The 18,137-nt window shown below is 45.5% G+C and overlaps 1 protein-coding gene across 2 annotated transcripts in view; it reads right to left on the bottom strand.

Annotated features, from left to right (window-relative positions):
* LOC133541952 (transcription factor IIIB 90 kDa subunit-like) overlaps positions 1-18,137 on the bottom strand; it is a 277,169-nt gene that overhangs the window by 177,509 nt on the left and 81,523 nt on the right. For both annotated transcript variants that reach the window (XM_061885688.1, XM_061885689.1), the window contains exons 9-10: positions 17,885-18,011; positions 13,683-13,722 (exon numbers count right to left, since the gene is read on the bottom strand). In XM_061885688.1, the coding sequence (XP_061741672.1) occupies positions 13,683-13,722; positions 17,885-18,011 (167 nt within the window). The remainder of the gene's footprint in view (positions 1-13,682; positions 13,723-17,884; positions 18,012-18,137) is intronic.

The following is an 18,137-nucleotide window of genomic DNA, read 5'->3' as shown; positions in this document are numbered from 1 at the left end:
CACGTCTAGCATTAAAAGATTACAGTTGGTACAAAATGCGGCTGCTAGACTTTTGACAAGAACAAGAAAGTTTGATCACATTACGCCTGTACTGGCTCACCTGCACTGGCTTCCTGTGCACTTAAGATGTGACTTTAAGGTTTTACTACTTACGTATAAAATACTACACGGTCTAGCTCCATCCTATCTTGCCGATTGTATTGTACCATATGTCCCGGCAAGAAATCTGCGTTCAAAGGACTCCGGCTTATTAGTGATTCCCAAAGCCCAAAAAAAGTCTGCGGGCTATAGAGCGTTTTCCGTTCGGGCTCCAGTACTCTGGAATGCCCTCCCGGTAACAGTTCGAGATGCCACCTCAGTAGAAGCATTTAAGTCTCACCTTAAAACTCATTTGTATACTTTAGCCTTTAAATAGACTCCCTTTTTAGACCAGTTGATCTGCCGCTTCTTTTATTTTTCTTCTATGTCCCACTCTCCCTTGTGGAGGGGGTCCGGTCCGATCCGGTGGCCATGTACTGCTTGCCTGTGTATCGGCTGGGAACATCTCTGCGCTGCTGATCCGCCTCCGCTTGGGATGGTTTCCTGCTGGCTCCGCTGTGAACGGGAATCTCGCTGCTGTGTTGGATCCGCTTTGGACTGGACTCTCGCGACTGTGTTGGATCCACTATGGATTTCACAGTATCATGTTAGACCCGCTCGACATCCATTGCTTTCCTCCTCTCCAAAGTTCTCATAGTCATCATTGTCACCGACGTCCCACTGGGTGTGAGTTTTCCTTGCCCTTATGTGGGCCTACCGAGGATGTCGTAGTGGTTTGTGCAGCCCTTTGAGACACTAGTGATTTAGGGCTATATAAGTAAACATTGATTGATTGATTGATTGATTGATTGATTGATTTCACATGGGTGACCTGGCCAAGAGGTCAACAGCACAAAACACAGAGCAGTTTCAAAAAAGTAGTACGTTAAGACGTACATTTTAAAATCAATCAATCAATCAATCAATGTTTATTTATATAGCCCCAAATCACAAATGTCTCAAAGGACTGCACAAATCATTACGACTACAACATCCTCGGAAGAACCCACAAAAGGGGAAGGAAAACTCACACCCAGTGGGCAGAGAGAATTCACATCCAGTGGGACGCCAGTGACAATGCTGACTATGAGAAACCTTGGAGAGGACCTCAGATGTGGGCAACCCCCCCCCCCTCTAGGGGACCGAAAGCAATGGATGTCGAGCGGGTCTAACATGATACTGTGAAAGTTCAATCCATAGAGGCTCCAACACAGCCGCGAGAGTTCAGTTCAAGCGGATCCAAGACAGCAGCGAGAGTCCCGTCCACAGGAAACCATCTCAAGCGGATCAGCAGCGTAGAGATGTCGGCAATGCATTCCATGCCATAGGAGCAGCAATGCCTAAAGCTCTTTTGCCAAATTCAGTTCGTACATGGGGAACAGTTCAAACATACAAATTGTTAGAACCTAATGCGTAAGATCTGTTTTTTCTTTGTAACAAAGTACACAAGTATGGAGGCATTAAACCTAAAAGAGCCTTAATAATGAAAGTTGTAAATAAATAATTATTGGTTGTATGTGAGGTAGCTGAATGTGAAGCGGCTTCACGGTGGAAGAGGGGTTTAGTGCGTCTGCCTCACAATACGAAGTTCCTGCAGTCCTGGGTTCAAATCCAGGCTCGGGATCTTTCTGTGTGGAGTTTGCATGTTCTCCCCGTGAATGCGTGGGTTCCCTCCGGGTACTCCGGCTTCCTCCCACCTCCAAAGACATGCACCTGGGGATAGGTTGATTGGCAACACTAAAATTGGCCCTAGAGTGTGAATGTTGTCTGTCTATCTGTGTTGGCCCTGCGATGAGGTGGCGACTTGTCCAGGGTGTACCCCGCCTTCCGCCCGATTGTAGCTGAGATAGGCGCCAGCGCCCCCCGCGACCCCAAAAGGGAATAAGCGGTAGAAAATGGAGGGATGGAAATGAATGTGAAGCCAAAGTATTTCAACGGACAAAACCATCAGATCATATCTGGCTTTAGCAGAGATATTGCTTTGCACATAAATAGCAACTCCTCCTCCATACCTATTTATATCCCCTCTCAAAACATTGTAGCCGGTTGAGGATATCTCAAAATTACTGACAGAACTGTCGAAATGAGTCTCGAATGAGGCCATAATATTAAAAGTGTGATTAAATCGGACAATTCCTGAACTTTAAAAGGCAAACTATTTATTTAAATGAGCAATGTGTAAAACTTCTTAGGCAAGCCAGGGCCACTTTTTGTTTGTTTTTTGTGCAAATTGAAGCATCAGTTACATGTCTACACGCAGCGATGCACTAGTGCAGAGGTGGGTAGTAACGCGCTACATTTACTCTGTTACATTTACTTGAGTAACTTTTGGGATAAATTGTACTTCTAAGAGTACTTTTACTTGAGTATATTTAAAGAGAAGAAACGCTACTTTTACTCCGCTCCATTTATCTACATTCAGCTCGCTACTAATTTTGATCGATCTGTTAATGTTTGTTTTGGTTTGTCTCAGAGCTTCAAAGTAGGATCTACGCATGCCTGCGTTTCACCAATCACATGCAGTCACTGGCGACGTTGGACCAATCAAACAGAGCCAGGCGGTCACATGACCGTGATACGTAAAACCCGACTTAAACATGTTGACAAACTTATTTGGGTGTTAGCATTTAATGGTCAATTGTACGAAATATGTACTGTACTGTGCAATCTAATAATAAAAGTTTCAATCAATCAATCAAAAGTGAAAAGGAAAAAAGACACTTTTTATTTCAACCGTACTTCCCGTCAAAAGCCTAAAGACTGATCGCACAGTTCCTGTCTTCACAATAAAAGTGCCGCTCCATCGCGCCTGCGCTAACAAAATAAGAGTCTCCGAAAGCCAGCGCAAACAAGCTAGCAAGCTACGGAGTTTGCCGCCAATGTATTTCTTGTAAAGTGTATAAAAACAAATATGGAAGCTGGACAGATAAGATGCCAAAAACCAACGACTTTCATGTGGTATTAGACGGAAAAGAGGAACTTTTTTTCTCCTCCATTTGAAAACGTGGACGTTATCAGCACTACTGATTCCAATCAATGCAAGTCATCAGAATCAGGTAATACACCAACTTATATTCTTGTCTTCATGAAAGATAGGAATCTATATGTTAAACATGCATGTATATTCATTAAACACCTTTAAGATGTCAACAAAATTGACAAAATAAATAAATATAAATTATATACTGTATATATAAATGTATGTGTATATATATATATACATATATGTTATGTGTGTGTATGTATATGTATATGTGAGGTAGATCACCTCGACTTGGTCATTTATTAAGTAATAGATTAAAGTTGAAAAACTTATTGGGGTGTTACCATTTAGTGGTCAATTGTACAGAATATGTACTGTACTGTGCAATCTAATAATACAAGTTTCAATCAATCAATGAATGCCTACTGAGCCTATGGTGCTGTTAAGATATTGTGGCTCAATTTGCCTTATTTTTTATTTTAATGTATTATTAATTAATATATATTATTGTTTTAGTTTCTTAAGAGATAATATTGGCTCTGAATTTGCTCATTGCTATTTTTATGTTTTTGTGCATTACTTGTTGCCTTAATCATTATATGAACAGGTTACTCATCAGTTACTCAGTACTTGAGTAGTTTTTTCACAACATACTTTTTACTTTTACTCAAGTAAATATTTGGGTGACTTCTCCTGACTTTTACTTGAGTAATAAATCTCTAAAGTAACAGTACTCTTACTTGAGTACAATTTCTGGCTACTCTACCCACCTCTGCACTAGTGTGTCTGTGGATTTACGTGCTGCTGGTACGGGAAGGAATGATGAGTAGATGTGTGACGATACCATCCATACCGCGGTATTGCGGTTTCAAAGTCTTCACAATTTTGCCGTATGGTGTGACGGCATCAAACGAAAACGGTCTAGTGTACTTCTTTTCTAGCGCTTTAGCGTTGGCCGGGTCGGAAAACAAACGACATCTCCCAGCACCCTGTGCGCAGCGCCAGAACGGCAAAGGTGGGGACGTGGAGCGCTGTAAACAGGAAGTGAAGTGTGTTCGTAGTCGTAGTAGATAAAGGGAATTGTTTTTTTGTTTGTTTTTCGATAGAGATGTCCGATAATGGCTTTTTTGCCGATGTTGTCCAACTCTTAATTACGGATTCCGATATCAACCAATAAGATATATACAGTTGTGGAATCAACACGTTATTATGCCTAATTTTGTTGTGATGCCCCGCTGGATGCATTAAACAATGTAACAAGGTTTTCCAAAATATATCAACTCAAGTTATGGAATAAAATATGGCACCGCCATATTTATTATTGAAGTCACAAAGTGCATTATTTTTTTTAACATGCCTCAAAACAGCAGCTTGGAATTTGGGACATGTTCTACCTGACAGAGCATGAGGAGGTTGAGGTGGGTGGGATTGGGGCGGGGTTTTGTGGGAGATGGCAGGGGGGTGTATATTGTAGCGTCCCAGAAGAGTTAATGCTGCAAGGGGAGTCTGGATATTTGTTCTGCTGTGTTTATGTTTTGTTACGGTGCGGATGTTCTCCCGAAATGTGTTTATTATTCTTGTTTGGTGTGGGTTTACAGTGTGGCGCACATTTGTAACAGTGTTAAAGTTGTTTATACGGTCACCCTCAGTGTGACCTGTATGGCTGTTGACCAAGTAAGTCTTGCATTTACCTGTGTGTGTGAAAAGCCATGGATATTATGTGATTGGACCGGCATGCGAAGGCAGTGCCTTTAAGGTTTATTGGCGCTCTGTACTTCTCCCTTAGTCCGTGTACCACTCTGTGCAGCGGCGTTTTAAAAAGTCATACATTTTACTTTTTGAAACCGATACCAATAATTTCCTATATTACATTTTAAAGCGTTTATCGGACATCTGTAGTTTTTAGACATCAAATCTGTCTGTAACTGGTTGAGTTAAGTTACAAAACCTCTTTGGCGGAGGTAAGAAAGTCTGAGTTCTGCAGAGTAAGGCGCACCGCACGGAGGGAAATCATAACAAAAAAATGTACACCATGAGAAATACTAGTAAACTGAAAAGCTAAAAAAAGTAAATACATTCTCCTGCCATCCATCCATTTTCTACCGCTTGTCTCTCTCGATTCATTTTACACTCTACACTGCAAAAAGTCGGTGTTTAAAAACGAGAACAAAAATACAAAAATGAGGGGTATTTTATTTGAATGAAGCAAAATTATCTCCAAAACAAGTAAAATTAGCTAACCTTAATGAACCCAAAAATCCCTTAAAATAAGTATATTCTCCTTTTTTTGGTGGAATTTTTTTTTTTGACCTTTTAGCTCAATATGTTGAAAAATATTTTTAAATTAAGTAAATGCTAGTACCATTATTTTGACATAATATGCATACATCGTGATTTTTTTTTCATGCTTGAAATAAGAAATGATTACGTTAAAAAAGTAGTTTTATACTTGTGGGTGTTGACAGCTTTGCAACAGTTGATATTCTAGTTTCAAGCATGTTTTACTCAATATAGGTCATAAAATTTCTGCAACAAGCTGTAATATCTTACTGAGATCATTTAGGAACAAAACCCTTAAAACAAGTAAAACACTAAAATACAATCTGCTTTCTGTCTTATCTGACAGAAAATATCACCCTTATTTGAGATATTTCATCTTACTTAGATTTTATTTTTTCCAGTGTATGGCATTTTTAAGTACAAACCCTGTTTCCATATGAGTTGGGAAATTGTGTTAGATGTAAATATAAACGGAATACCATGATTTGCAAATCCTTTTCAACCCATATTCAGTTGAATATGCTACAAAGACAAGACATTTGATGTTCAAACTTATAAACTTTATTTTTTTTTTTGCAAATAATAATTAACTTAGAATTTCACGGCTGCAACATGTGCCAAAGTAGTTGGGAAAGGGCATGTTCACCACTGTGTTACATCACCTTTTCTTTGAACAACACTCGATAAACGTTTGGGAACTGAGGAAACCAATTGTTGAAGCTTTGAAAGTGGAATTCTTTACCGTTCTTGTTTTATGTACAGCTTAAGTTGTTCAACAGTCCGGGCGGGGTCTTGTCGTATTTTACGCTTCATAATGCGCCACACATTTTCGATGGGAGACATGTCTGGACTGCAGGCGGGCCAGGAAAGTACCCGCACTCTTTTACTACGAAGCCACGCTGTTGTAACACGTGGCTTGGCATTGTTTTGCTGAAATAAGCAGGGGCGTCCATGATAACATTGCTTGGATGACAACATATGTTGTTCCAAAACCTGTATGGACCTTTCAGCATTAATGGTGCCTTCACAGATGTGTAAGTTACCCATGCCTTGGGCACTAATACACCCCCATACCATCACAGATGCTGGCTTTTCAACTTTGCGAGTATAACAATCCGGATGGTTATTTTCCTCTTTGTTCCTGAGAACACCACGTCCACAGTTTCCAAATATAATTTGAAATGTGGACTCATCAGACCACAGAACACTTTTCCACTTTGCATCAATCCGTCTTAGATGAGCTCGGGCCCAGCGAAGCCGGCAGCGTTCCTTTGTGTTGTTGATAAATGGCTTTTGCTTTGCATAGCAGAGTTTTAACTTGCACTTACAGATGTAGCGACCAACTGTAGTTACTGACAGTGGTTTTATGAAGTGTTCCTGAGCCCATGTGGTGATATCCTTTCCACACTGGGGTCGGTTTTTGATGCAGTGAAGTGAAGTGAATTATATTTATATAGCGCTTTTTCTCTAGTGACTCAAAGCGCTTTACATAGTGAAACCCAATATCTAAGTTACATTTAAACCAGTGTGGGTGGCACTGGGAGCAAGTGGGTAAAGTGTCTTGCCCAAGGACACAACGGCAGTGACTAGGATGGCGGAAGCGGGAATCGAACCTGCAACCCTCAAGTTGCTGGCACGGCCACTCTACCAACCGAGCTATACCGCCCCGATCCCTCAGCACCGACTGAGGGATCAAAGGTCCGTAATATCATTGCTTACGTGCAGTGATTTCTCCAGATTCTCTGAACCTTTTGATGATTTTACGGACCGTAGATGGTAAAATCCCTAAATTCCTTGCGATAGCTCGTTGAGAAATGTTGTTCTAAAACTGTTCGACAATTTGCTTACAAATTGGTGACCCATCCTTGTTTGTGAATGACTTAGCATTTTTTGGGACGCTGTTTTTATACCCAATCATGGCACCCACCTGTTCCCAAATAGCCTGCACACCTGTGGGATGTTCCAAATAAGTGTTTGATGAGCATTCCCGAACTTTATCAGTATTTATTGCCACCTTTCCCAACTTCTTTGTCACATGTTGCTGGCATCAAATTCTAAAGTTAATGGTTATTTGCAGACAAGAAAACAAAACTTTATCAGTTTGAACATCAAATATGTTGTCTTTGTAGCATATTCAACTGAATATGGGTTGAAAATTATTTGCAAATCATTGTATTCCGTTTATATTTACATCTAACACAATTTCCCAACTCATATGGACACGGGGTTTGTACATTTTTTGGGACAAATACCACAATGACATTGTACAGTGGCCTTAATACTGTGATAAAATCATACCGTGACAGTTTGATACCGTTACATCCCAAACAATGACTTTTTCATGCCTCAAAAACGCAACGGCTCTCATTTTGGGTAGCAATTATTTTCTTTTTAAACCAAGAGCATCGTCCTCGTCGATACAGATCCTAGATACCTTAAGATATTTTGCTTTTTGCCAAGACATTGAATTTCTTGTTAAACTTTTGAAACTATCATTATAGAGATCTGGGACTGACCATATAGTCCCATTGTTTCCACGTCCGGTACACCCGCTCAAGTTCTATTTAAGATTCAGATTATCTATTTAAGTTTCTCAGCTTGGAAATTTGAATCTTCCTCTCATTATCTGCTGACTTCTCCATTCCATCAAATACCAACTTGTTTTTCTTCGTCTGACCTTAGAGGTATTCCATTTTGTCAGTAATAGTGAGATGACTGTCACCATTGTTCACTATGTCCGCCCGAAAGGAGTTCTGGTTATCAGCCTGGTTTTTCCACGTTAACTTAAATGTCATCCACTTCCTTTTGAGTAGCTTAAGGCTGGTGTTGGATGGTGCTGTGCGACACCACGGATTTCCTTTTGATCTGATAACGAGTAAAATTCAGGCCATTATCGGCGATACAGATGCAATACTTTGTGCAAATATACCTAATCCGTCTGCTGAAATGTAAAAAAAAGTTGTGTATTTCAAATAATAACATAGCATAAAATAATTATTTATTTATTGTATATTATGTAATATATTTTTATTATCATTAATATTATTACTTGTATCATATATTTATTTATTACAAACTGAAGTATAGTGAGGTATTGGCATGAATAACAATATGGCCATGCTAATACAAGGACAAAACCATACAAAATGGTGTTTCAAACCACAACAAAAGGAAATAAGTAACATAATAAAAGCAGTACAATAAATGAATGAATAAGAAGTAAAATCGGTAGGTTGTGAGTTCAAACCCCGGCCGAGTCATACCAAAGACTATAAAAATGGGACCCATGACCTCCCTGCTTGGCACTCAGCATCAAGGGTTGAAATCAGCAAAAAAGATTCCCGGGCGTGGCCACCGCTGCTGCTCACTGCTCCCCTCACCTCCCCTCCCCTCCCAGGGGGCGATCAAGGGTGATGGGTCAAACGCAGAGAATAATTTCGTCACACCTAGTGTGTGTGTGACAATTATTGGTACTTTAACTTTAACTTTGATAGAATAAAAAGTAAGTGACAATTCAGTTACATAAACTTGTTCAGCTGGAAAAAAAAAAGAAAGGCAAACTTTTAGGAGTCTCTCTTTCTGCGCTGTTCCCTGAAATCTAAACATAGAATTGATAAATTGGGCTCTCAACTTATTTGACAAGATCTTGTCGAAGTCAAGCAGAAGTTTGGGGAATCCTGCTTGTTCTGACGGGTACATGAGGGACTCGTGGGGAAAATGGCGGGTCCTGTGCCTGTCAGTACTTTCAGTCGACGACGTGGAAGGCATCTCTTTGGAACTGTGATCACAGGGCATCTGCTGATTGGACCGAGCACCGCTTTGGTGCATCGACAAACTCGAAAGACAACTGGCAGCCGTTCAAGGAACTCAAAGGCTGCCTATCCCAACAGATGGTATGGGTAGAGCTATGGGCGATCTCGGAATTGAATCATGGAGAGCCTTTCTGACATGCAAATACCAATCAACCTGAGAGCCACGATGGACAATTAAGATCAGACAGACCATAGGAATGTGTCTGCTCGCCTGGAAAACAATCCCAAAGTACAATTTGACACAACTGGCCTTGGCGAAACAAGCTTGTTTCACTGGTACAAACTGTTGTCGTGCCTGCCGGGCGACTTCAGGCCTGTAGACAACACACCATGGACAGAAGTCCGTGGAAACACCCCCATTGGGATCTACTTCTCGGTGTGACGAGTACACAAGTGCATCAATTGAGACACCGACCTCTATTTAATAATACAACTTTAACATTTGACAACCAAATAATAAAACAAGGTGACTCTGTAAAAAATCTGGGTATTATCTTCGACCCAACTCTCTCCTTTGAGCCACACATTAAAAGCGTTACTAAAATGGCCTTCTTTCATCTCCGTAATATCGCTAAAATTCGCTCCATTTTGTCCACTAAAGACGCCGAGATCATTATCCATGCGTTTGTTACGTCTCGTCTCGACTACTGTAACGTATTATTTTCGGGTCTCCCCATGTCTAGCATTAAAAGATTACAGTTGGTACAAAATGCGGCTGCTAGACTTTAGACAAGAACAAGAAAGTTTGATCACATTACGCCTGTACTGGCTCACCTGCACTGGCTTCCTGTGCACTTAAGATGTGACTTTAAGGTTTTACTACTTACGTATAAAATACTACACGGTCTAGCTCCATCCTATCTTGCCGATTGTATTGTACCGTATGTCCCGGCAAGAAATCTGCGTTCAAAAGACTCCGGCTTATTAGTGATTCCTAGAGCCCAAAAAAAGTCTGCGGGCTATAGAGCGTTTTCCGTTCGGGCTCCAGTACTCTGGAATGCCCTCCCGGTAACAGTTCGAGATGCTACCTCAGTAGAAGCATTTAAGTCTCACCTTAAAACTCATCTGTATACTCTAGCCTTTAAATAGACCTCCTTTTTAGACCAGTTGATCTGCCGCTTCTTTTCTTTCTCCTATGTCCTCCCCTCCCTTGTGGAGGGGGTCCGGTCCGATGACCATGGATGAAGTACTGGCTGTCCAGAGTCGAGACCCAGGATTGACCCCTCGTCGGGACCCAGGATGGACCGCTCGCCTGTATCGGTTGGGGACATCTCTATGCTGCTGATCCGCTTGAGATGGTTTCCTGTGGACGGGACTCTCGCTGCTGTCTTGGATCCGCTTGAACTGAACTCTCGCGGCTGTGTTGGAGCCACTATGGATTGAACTTTCACAGTATCATGTTAGACCCGCTCGACATCCATTGCTTTCGGTCCCCTAGAGGGGGGGGGGGGTTGCCCACATCTGAGGTCCTCTCCAAGGTTTCTCATAGTCAGCATTGTCACAGGCGTCCCACTGGATGTGAATTCTCCCTGCCCACTGGGTGTGAGTTTTCCTTGCCCTTTTGTGGGTTCTTCCGAGGATGTTGTAGTCGTAATGATTTGTGCAGTCCTTTGAGACATTTGTGATTTGGGGCTATATAAATAAACATTGATTGATTGATTGAGACGAAGCAAATAACTTTTTGGATATCATATTAAAAGATGTCCAATAAATGCTTTAAAATGTAATATCGGAAATTATCGGTATTGGTTTTGAAAAGTAAAATGAATGACTTTTTATAACGCCGCTGTATGGAGCGTTACATATCCGGTAAAACACGGACGTAGGGAGAAATACAAAGCAGTTGCGTCTTCCAGTCAGCAGGCCCTCCCCTCTCCCCTTTCTCACACACAACACAGGAGTTGACAACTGCAGTATGAGAGGTTTACTGGCGATGCTTGATGACCTCATCAAACTGCCGCGAGCGTAGCAGAACAACAACAAGAGTGTGTTGTTGCCGGTGCTGTAGCCGTGGCTAACAACCCCAGCGAGCTCGGTGACTGACTAACAGAGTTGGGTAGTAACGCGCTACATTTACTCCGTTACATTTACTTGAGTAACTTTTGGAATAAATTGTACTTCTATGAGTAGTTTTTATGCAACATACTTTTACTTTTACTTGAGTATATTTATAGAGAAGAAACGCTACTTTTACTCCGTTCCGTTTATTTACATTCAGCTGGCTACTCGCTACTTTTTTCTATCAATCTGTTAATGTTTGTTTTGGTTAATGACAGAGCTTCAAAGTAGGATCTACGCATGCCTGCGTTTCACCAATCACATGCAGTCACTGGTGACGTTGGACCAATCAAACAGAGCCAGGCGGTCACATGACCCAACATAAAAAAGTTGAAAAACTTATTGGGGTGTTACCATTTAGTGGTCAATTGTACGGAATATGTACTGTACTGTGCAATCTAATAATAAGAGTTTCAATCAATCAATCAAAAGTGTAAAGGAAAAAAGACATTTTTTATTTCAACCGTACTTCCCGTCAAAAGCCTAAAGACTGATCGCACAGTTCCTTTCTTCACAATAAAAGTGGCACTCCATCGCGCCTGCATTAACAAAATAAGAGTCTCCGAAAGCCAGAGCAAACAAACTAGCAAACTACGGAGTTTGCCGCCAACGTATTTCTTGTAAAGTGTATGAAAACGAATATTGAAGCTGGACAAATAAGATGCCAAAAACCAAGGACTTTCATGTGGTATTAGACAGAAAAGAGGAATTTTTTTTCTCCTCCATTTGAAAACGTGGACGTCTGATTCCAATCAATGCAAGTCATCAGAATCGGGTAATACACCAACTTATATATTCATTAAAACACTTTTAACATGTCAACAAAAACGGCAAAATAAATAAATATAAATTATATACTGTATATAAAAATGTATGTATGTGTATATATATATATATATATATATATATATATATATATATATGATATGTGTGTGTATAAATGATATGTGTATGTATGTATATATGAGGTAGATCACCTCGACTTGGTCATTTATTAAGTAATTGATAAACGTTGAAAAACTTATTGGGGTGTTACCATTTAGTGGTCAATTGAACGGAATATGGACTGTACTGTACAATCTAATAATACAAGTTTCAATCACTCAATCAATCAATCAAATCAATCAATGCCTACCGAGTCTATGGTGCTCTTAAGTTATTGTGGCTCATAGTGCCATTTTCTTTATTTTATTTTAATGTACTATTATTTAATATATATTCGTGTTTTAGTTGCTTAAGAGATATTCCTGGCTCTGAATTTGCTCGTTGCTATTTTTATGTTTTTGTGCATTATTTGTTGCCGTAATCAGGTTACTTCATCAGTTACTCAGTACTTGAGTAGTTTTTTCACAACGTACTTTTTACTTTTACTCAATATATTTGGGTGACTACTCCTTACTTTTACTTGAGTAATAAATCTCTAAAGTAACAGTACCCTTACTTGAGTACAATTTCTGGCTACTCTACCCACCTCTGCTGACTAATGACACCATGTCTATGGTTTGGGATTATTTTAAAGTGTGTCTGACGGATAAAAAACTGGCGGTTTGCAATGACCGCAAAAAGTTGGTTATGCGAAGGGGAATTTAATCTTCCACCTCTTCAAGAATCATAAGGAGATACACGATGAATACAAGCGGAAGATGGATGAAAAGCAAACACCGAAAAAAGCAGCTTGTAGTGAACAGAGGTGCCCTGTATCAACGCAGCATTTCAGAAGCTCTGGCTGACTGCTAGGCCACTTCAAGCACTCACCACTAGCTTGCAGCACATTTGTGTTACTCATACAAATACGTTAGAGCAGGGCAGAATGAGCCCAGTTTATACTTTCCTGTTATACAGTATGCCAGGCAGTCTACTGAAGGAGGACTATGTTATTGTTTACTTTATTACTCTAGTATAATCTGGACAGAGGCTGTGTGCCTTCATTGGTTTTGTAGCTGTTGTTTTGAGGCATGTTTAAAAAAATGAAAATAATGCACTTTGTGAAAGTCAAAGTATCATATTTCCTATAGTTGTAGTGGCTTTCAGGATTATCTCAGGGAAAGCATGTCCCAAATTCCAAGCTACTGTTTTGAGGCGTGTTAAAAAAAATAATGCACTTTGTGACTTCAATAATCAAAATGTCAGTGCCATGTTGGCACTTTTTTCCATTACTGGAGTGGAAGTTTTTCTCCTATTTTGGAAAACCTTGTTACTCTGTTAAATGCATCCAGCGGGGCATCACAAAGTTAGGCATAATAATGTGTTGATTCCACAACTGTATATATCGGTATCGGCAAATAAGAGTTGGGCAATATCGGAATATCCACAAAAAAGCCATTATCGGACATCTCTGATCATATTAAATGTTTGGCATTCTGCACAGCTTTACTTGTAAGGGTAATATATATATTTTTTAACCTAAAATAGCAGGTTACATTTTTTTTTTGCCACCTGAGGAAAGGGAATACTTAAAAGAAAGTTTATACCTTCAATGTCATCCATCTTCTTCCTCAGCTCCACCTCCAGCTGAAACATACATTAGATTTAGTTGTTTAGAACATACATACCAATTGTTTTATGAACTATTTATTACATATATTCTAGAACAGTGGTTCTTAACCTCGGTTCGATCGAACCCTAGGGGTCCGGTGAGTCGGCCTCAGGGGGTTCGGCGGAGGTCAAGACGCACCCGACTCATCGCGTAAATAAAAACTTTATGGATACCCCTAAACAAAGTTCCCTCTAATTTTCCATCTGATTTGCAGGTGTGTAATTTGTTGTGGTTCATTTTGTGCACCGGTAAAGAAAAACAACATATAACTTTGTCTTGAATTTGAAAAGAAAAAAAAACAACTTTTATTTTTCACTAATAAAAGGGTTCGGTGAATGCGCATATGAAACTGCTGGGGTTTGGTACCTTCAACAAGGTTAAGAACCACTGTTCTAGAGGGAGACCGTTACTCAATGAGTGCACTTAACACGTGGTTTTGATTTTCACACTGAGACATACTTGCCAACCTTGAGACCTACGAATTCGGATGAACTGAAATTCTTGCTTCCAATCATTTTGGAACCAGCAAGCGTACTTCTTCTACTTCTTACTCGTCGTCGCCATGACTGTCTCGTCTGCGTTTTTCTGCTTCGTCTCCTTCTTGTTGTGTGTGCAGTTGTGCACTCTCCAAAAACCGTAGACGTTATAACGTGACTGGGCCGGCACGCTGGTTATATGGACGTGACGACAAGCTGTGCTCACAAAGGTCCGCATGGACCAATCGGGAGTGTGGAGAGGCGGAGCCGGCAGTCCCAACAGCGAGGCAGGGCACGCCGTAGCCCAGCCCAAGATGGCGGCGAGGAGGCGTGGCCGGCAGTCCGACAGCGAGGAAAGGCACACCAAAGCCCGTCACACCAAAGCCCGGCATGAGATGGCGGCGAGGAGGCGTGGCCGGCAGTCCGACAGCGAGGCAGGGCACGCCGTAGCCCAGTCCAAGATGGCGGCGAGGAGGTGTGGCCGGCAGTCCGACAGCGAGGCAGGGCACACCGTAGTCCAGCCCAAGATGGCGGTGAGGAGGCGTGGCCGGCAGTCCGACAGCGAGGCAGGGCACACCGTAGTCCAGCCCAAGATGGCGGTGAGGAGGCGTGGCCGGCAGTCCGAGAGCGAGGCAGGGCACGCCGTAGCCCAGCCCAAGATGGCGGCGAAGAGGCGTGGCCGGCAGTCCGAACAGCGAGGCAGGGCACGCCGTAGCCCAGCCCAAGATGGCGGCGAGGAGGCGTGGCCGGCAGTCCGACAGCGAGGCAGGGCACGCCGTAGCCCAACCCAAGATGGCGGCGAGGAGGCGTGGCCGGCAGTCCAACAGTGAGGCAAGGCACACCGTAGTCCAGCCCAAGATGGCGGTGAGGAGGCGTGGCCGGCAGTCCGACAGCGAGGCAGGGCACACCGTAGTCCAGCCCAAGATGGCGGTGAGGAGGCGTGGCCGGCAGTCCGAGAGCGAGGCAGGGCACGCCGTAGCCCAGCCCAAGATGGCGGCGAAGAGGCGTGGCCGGCAGTCCGAACAGCGAGGCAGGGCACGCCGTAGCCCAGCCCAAGATGGCGGCGAGGAGGCGTGGCCGGCAGTCCGACAGCGAGGCAGGGCACGCCGTAGCCCAACCCAAGATGGCGGCGAGGAGGCGTGGCCGGCAGTCCAACAGTGAGGCAAGGCACACCGTAGTCCAGCCCAAGATGGCGGTGAGGAGGCGTGGCCGGCAGTCCGACAGCGAGGCAGGGCACGCCGTAGCCCAGCCCAAGATGGCGGCGAGGAGGCGTGGCCGGCAGTCCAACAGTGAGGCAAGGCACACCGTAGTCCAGCCCAAGATGGCGGCGAGGAGGCGTGGCCGGCAGTCCGACAACGAGGCAAGGCACACCAAAGCCCGGCCCAAGATGGCGGCGAGGAGGCGTGGCCGGCAGTCCGACAGCGAGGCAGGGCACACCGTAGCCTAGCCCAAGATGGCGGCGAGGAGGCGTGGCCGGCAGTCCGACAGCGAGGCAAGGCACACCGGAGCCCGGCCCAAGATGGCGGCGAGGAGGCGTGGCCGGCAGTCCGACAGCGAGGCAAGGCACACCGGAGCCCGGCCCAAGATGGCGGCGAGGAGGCGTGGCCGGCAGTCCGACAGCGAGGCAAGGCACACCGGAGCCCGGCCCAAGATGGCGGCGAGGAGGCGTGGCCGGCAGTCCGACAGCGAGGCAAGGCACACCAAAGCCCGGCCCAAGATGGCGGCGAGGAGGCGTGGCCGGCAATCCGACAGCGAGGCAAGGCACACCGGAGCCCGGCCCAAGATGGCGGCGAGGAGGCGTGGCCGGCAGTCCGACAGCGAGGCAAGGCACACCGGAGCCCGGCCCAAGATGGCGGCGAGGAGGCGTGGCCGGCAGTCCGACAGCGAGGCAAGGCACACCAAAGCCCGGCACAAGATGGCGGCGAGGAGGCGTGGCCGGCAGTCCGACAGCGAGGCAAGGCACACCGGAACCCGGCCCAAGATGGCGGCGAGGAGGCGTGGCCGGCAGTCCGACAGCGAGGCAAGGCACACCAAAGCCCGGCCCAAGATGGCGGCGAGGAGGCGTGGCCGGCAGTCCGACAGCGAGGCAAGGCACACCAAAGCCCGGCACAAGATGGCGGCAAGGAGGCGTGGCCGGCAGTCCGACAGCGAGGCAGGGCACGCCGTAGCCCAGCCCAAGATGGTGGCGAAGAGGCGTGGCCGGCAGTCCGAACAGCGAGGCAGGGCACGCCGTAGCCCAGTCCAAGATGGCGGCGAAGAGGCGTGGCCGGCAGTCTGACAGCGAGGCAGGGCACACCGTAGTCCAGCCCAAGATGGCGGCGAGGAGGCGTGGCCGGCAGTCCGACAGCGAGGCAAGGCACACCAAAGCCCGGCCCAAGATGGCGGCGAGGAGGCGTGGCCGGCAGTCGGACAGCGAGGCAGGGCACGCCGTAGCCAAGCCCAAGATGGCGGCGAGGAGGCGTGGCCGGCAGTCCGACAACGAGGCAAGGCACACCAAAGCCCGGCCCAAGATGGCGGCGAGGAGGCGTGGCCGGCAGTCCGACAACGAGGCAAGGCACACCAAAGCCCGGCCCAAGATGGCGGCGAGGAGGCGTGGCCGGCAGTCCGACAGTGAGGCAAGGCGCACCGGAGCCCGGCCCAAGATGGCGGCGAGGAGGCGTGGCCGGCAGTTCGACAGCGAGGCAGGGCACGCCGTAGCCAAGCCCAAGATGGCGGCGAGGAGGCGTGGCCGGCAATCCGACAGCGAGGCAAGGCACACCGGAGCCCGGTCCAAGATGGCGGCGAGGAGGCGTGGCCGGCAGTCCGACAGTGAGGCAAGGCACACCGTAGTCCAGCCCAAGATGGCGGCGAGGAGGCGTGGACGGCGAGCGAGCGTCGCGCGCCGGGGGCGACGCCGCAATCAAGATCAGGTGCGTGGATCGCGCACCTGGGGACAATTGAGTAATCCTCTCGCGCTGTATAGACGGGCGACAGCCGTGAACGTCAGAGAGAGCGGCGGAGAGACTAGAAGGAGCCAGAGGGAAGCTGACGCGGAGAGAGAGAGAGAGATGACGACACCCGAAGCAGAAAGGCAAGCGGAAGAGCGGGCGGCGGACGGAGCAGCTGAAAAGCAGTCTTTATTGAAAAATAAAGAAGGCTAAATGTGCCCGCCGCTATGTCCTTCCTTGACGGTCCTTGGAACCCGCACGACGGCATGAGAAATTTGGGAGGATTGGCAAGTATGCACTGAGAAGTGCAGCCAACTAGAACACTGTGGATTTCATACTCGAAACACTTGCCCCTCACCCCCCATTTTCTACCGCTTGTCCCTTCTTTGGGGTCACGGGGGCTACATTTGGGCGGAAGGCAGGGTACACCCTGGACAAACGGATAGACAGACAACATTCACACACTAGGGCCAATTTAGTGTTGCCAATCAACCTATCCCCAGGTGCATGTCTTGGGAGGAACCTGGAGTACCCGGAAGGAACCCACACAGTCACGGGGAGAACGTGCAAAACAATCAAAATGGCATTTTGACTCTGTTTCGTAACGGTTACCATTTCCGGTTAATGTGCAATGACGTCGTGCACAGTGTATACTTACACTGAACTGTAGTGATGCCATTTGAGACGTGGCTTTTTCAACTCATGCCACAGAGAAGGAGAGAAAATGGTGGTACCTGCTGGACTTTCTTCTTCCTGATGCCTGCAGTGAAGCAGGGCGGGTCACACTCCTGGTCCAGGTCCACCTTCTTGAACTCCTCGATGGTCAGCAGACTGGTGGGCGTGTCCTCAAACTCGGCCAGCCTGATGCAAGAAAGCGTGAAAACGCATGGACGTATACAGGATAATATTTAGAGTGTTAATTTCTGTGAGGTCGTTACTGGGCTAAAAAAACAACTTGGTGGGAGTGAAATGACACCAATCAAAACA

The sequence above is a fragment of the Nerophis ophidion genome, linkage group LG24 (assembly GCF_033978795.1).
Source record: "Nerophis ophidion isolate RoL-2023_Sa linkage group LG24, RoL_Noph_v1.0, whole genome shotgun sequence".
NCBI lineage: Eukaryota > Metazoa > Chordata > Actinopteri > Syngnathiformes > Syngnathidae > Nerophis > Nerophis ophidion.
This window is presented reverse-complemented; position numbering and strand designations above follow the sequence as displayed.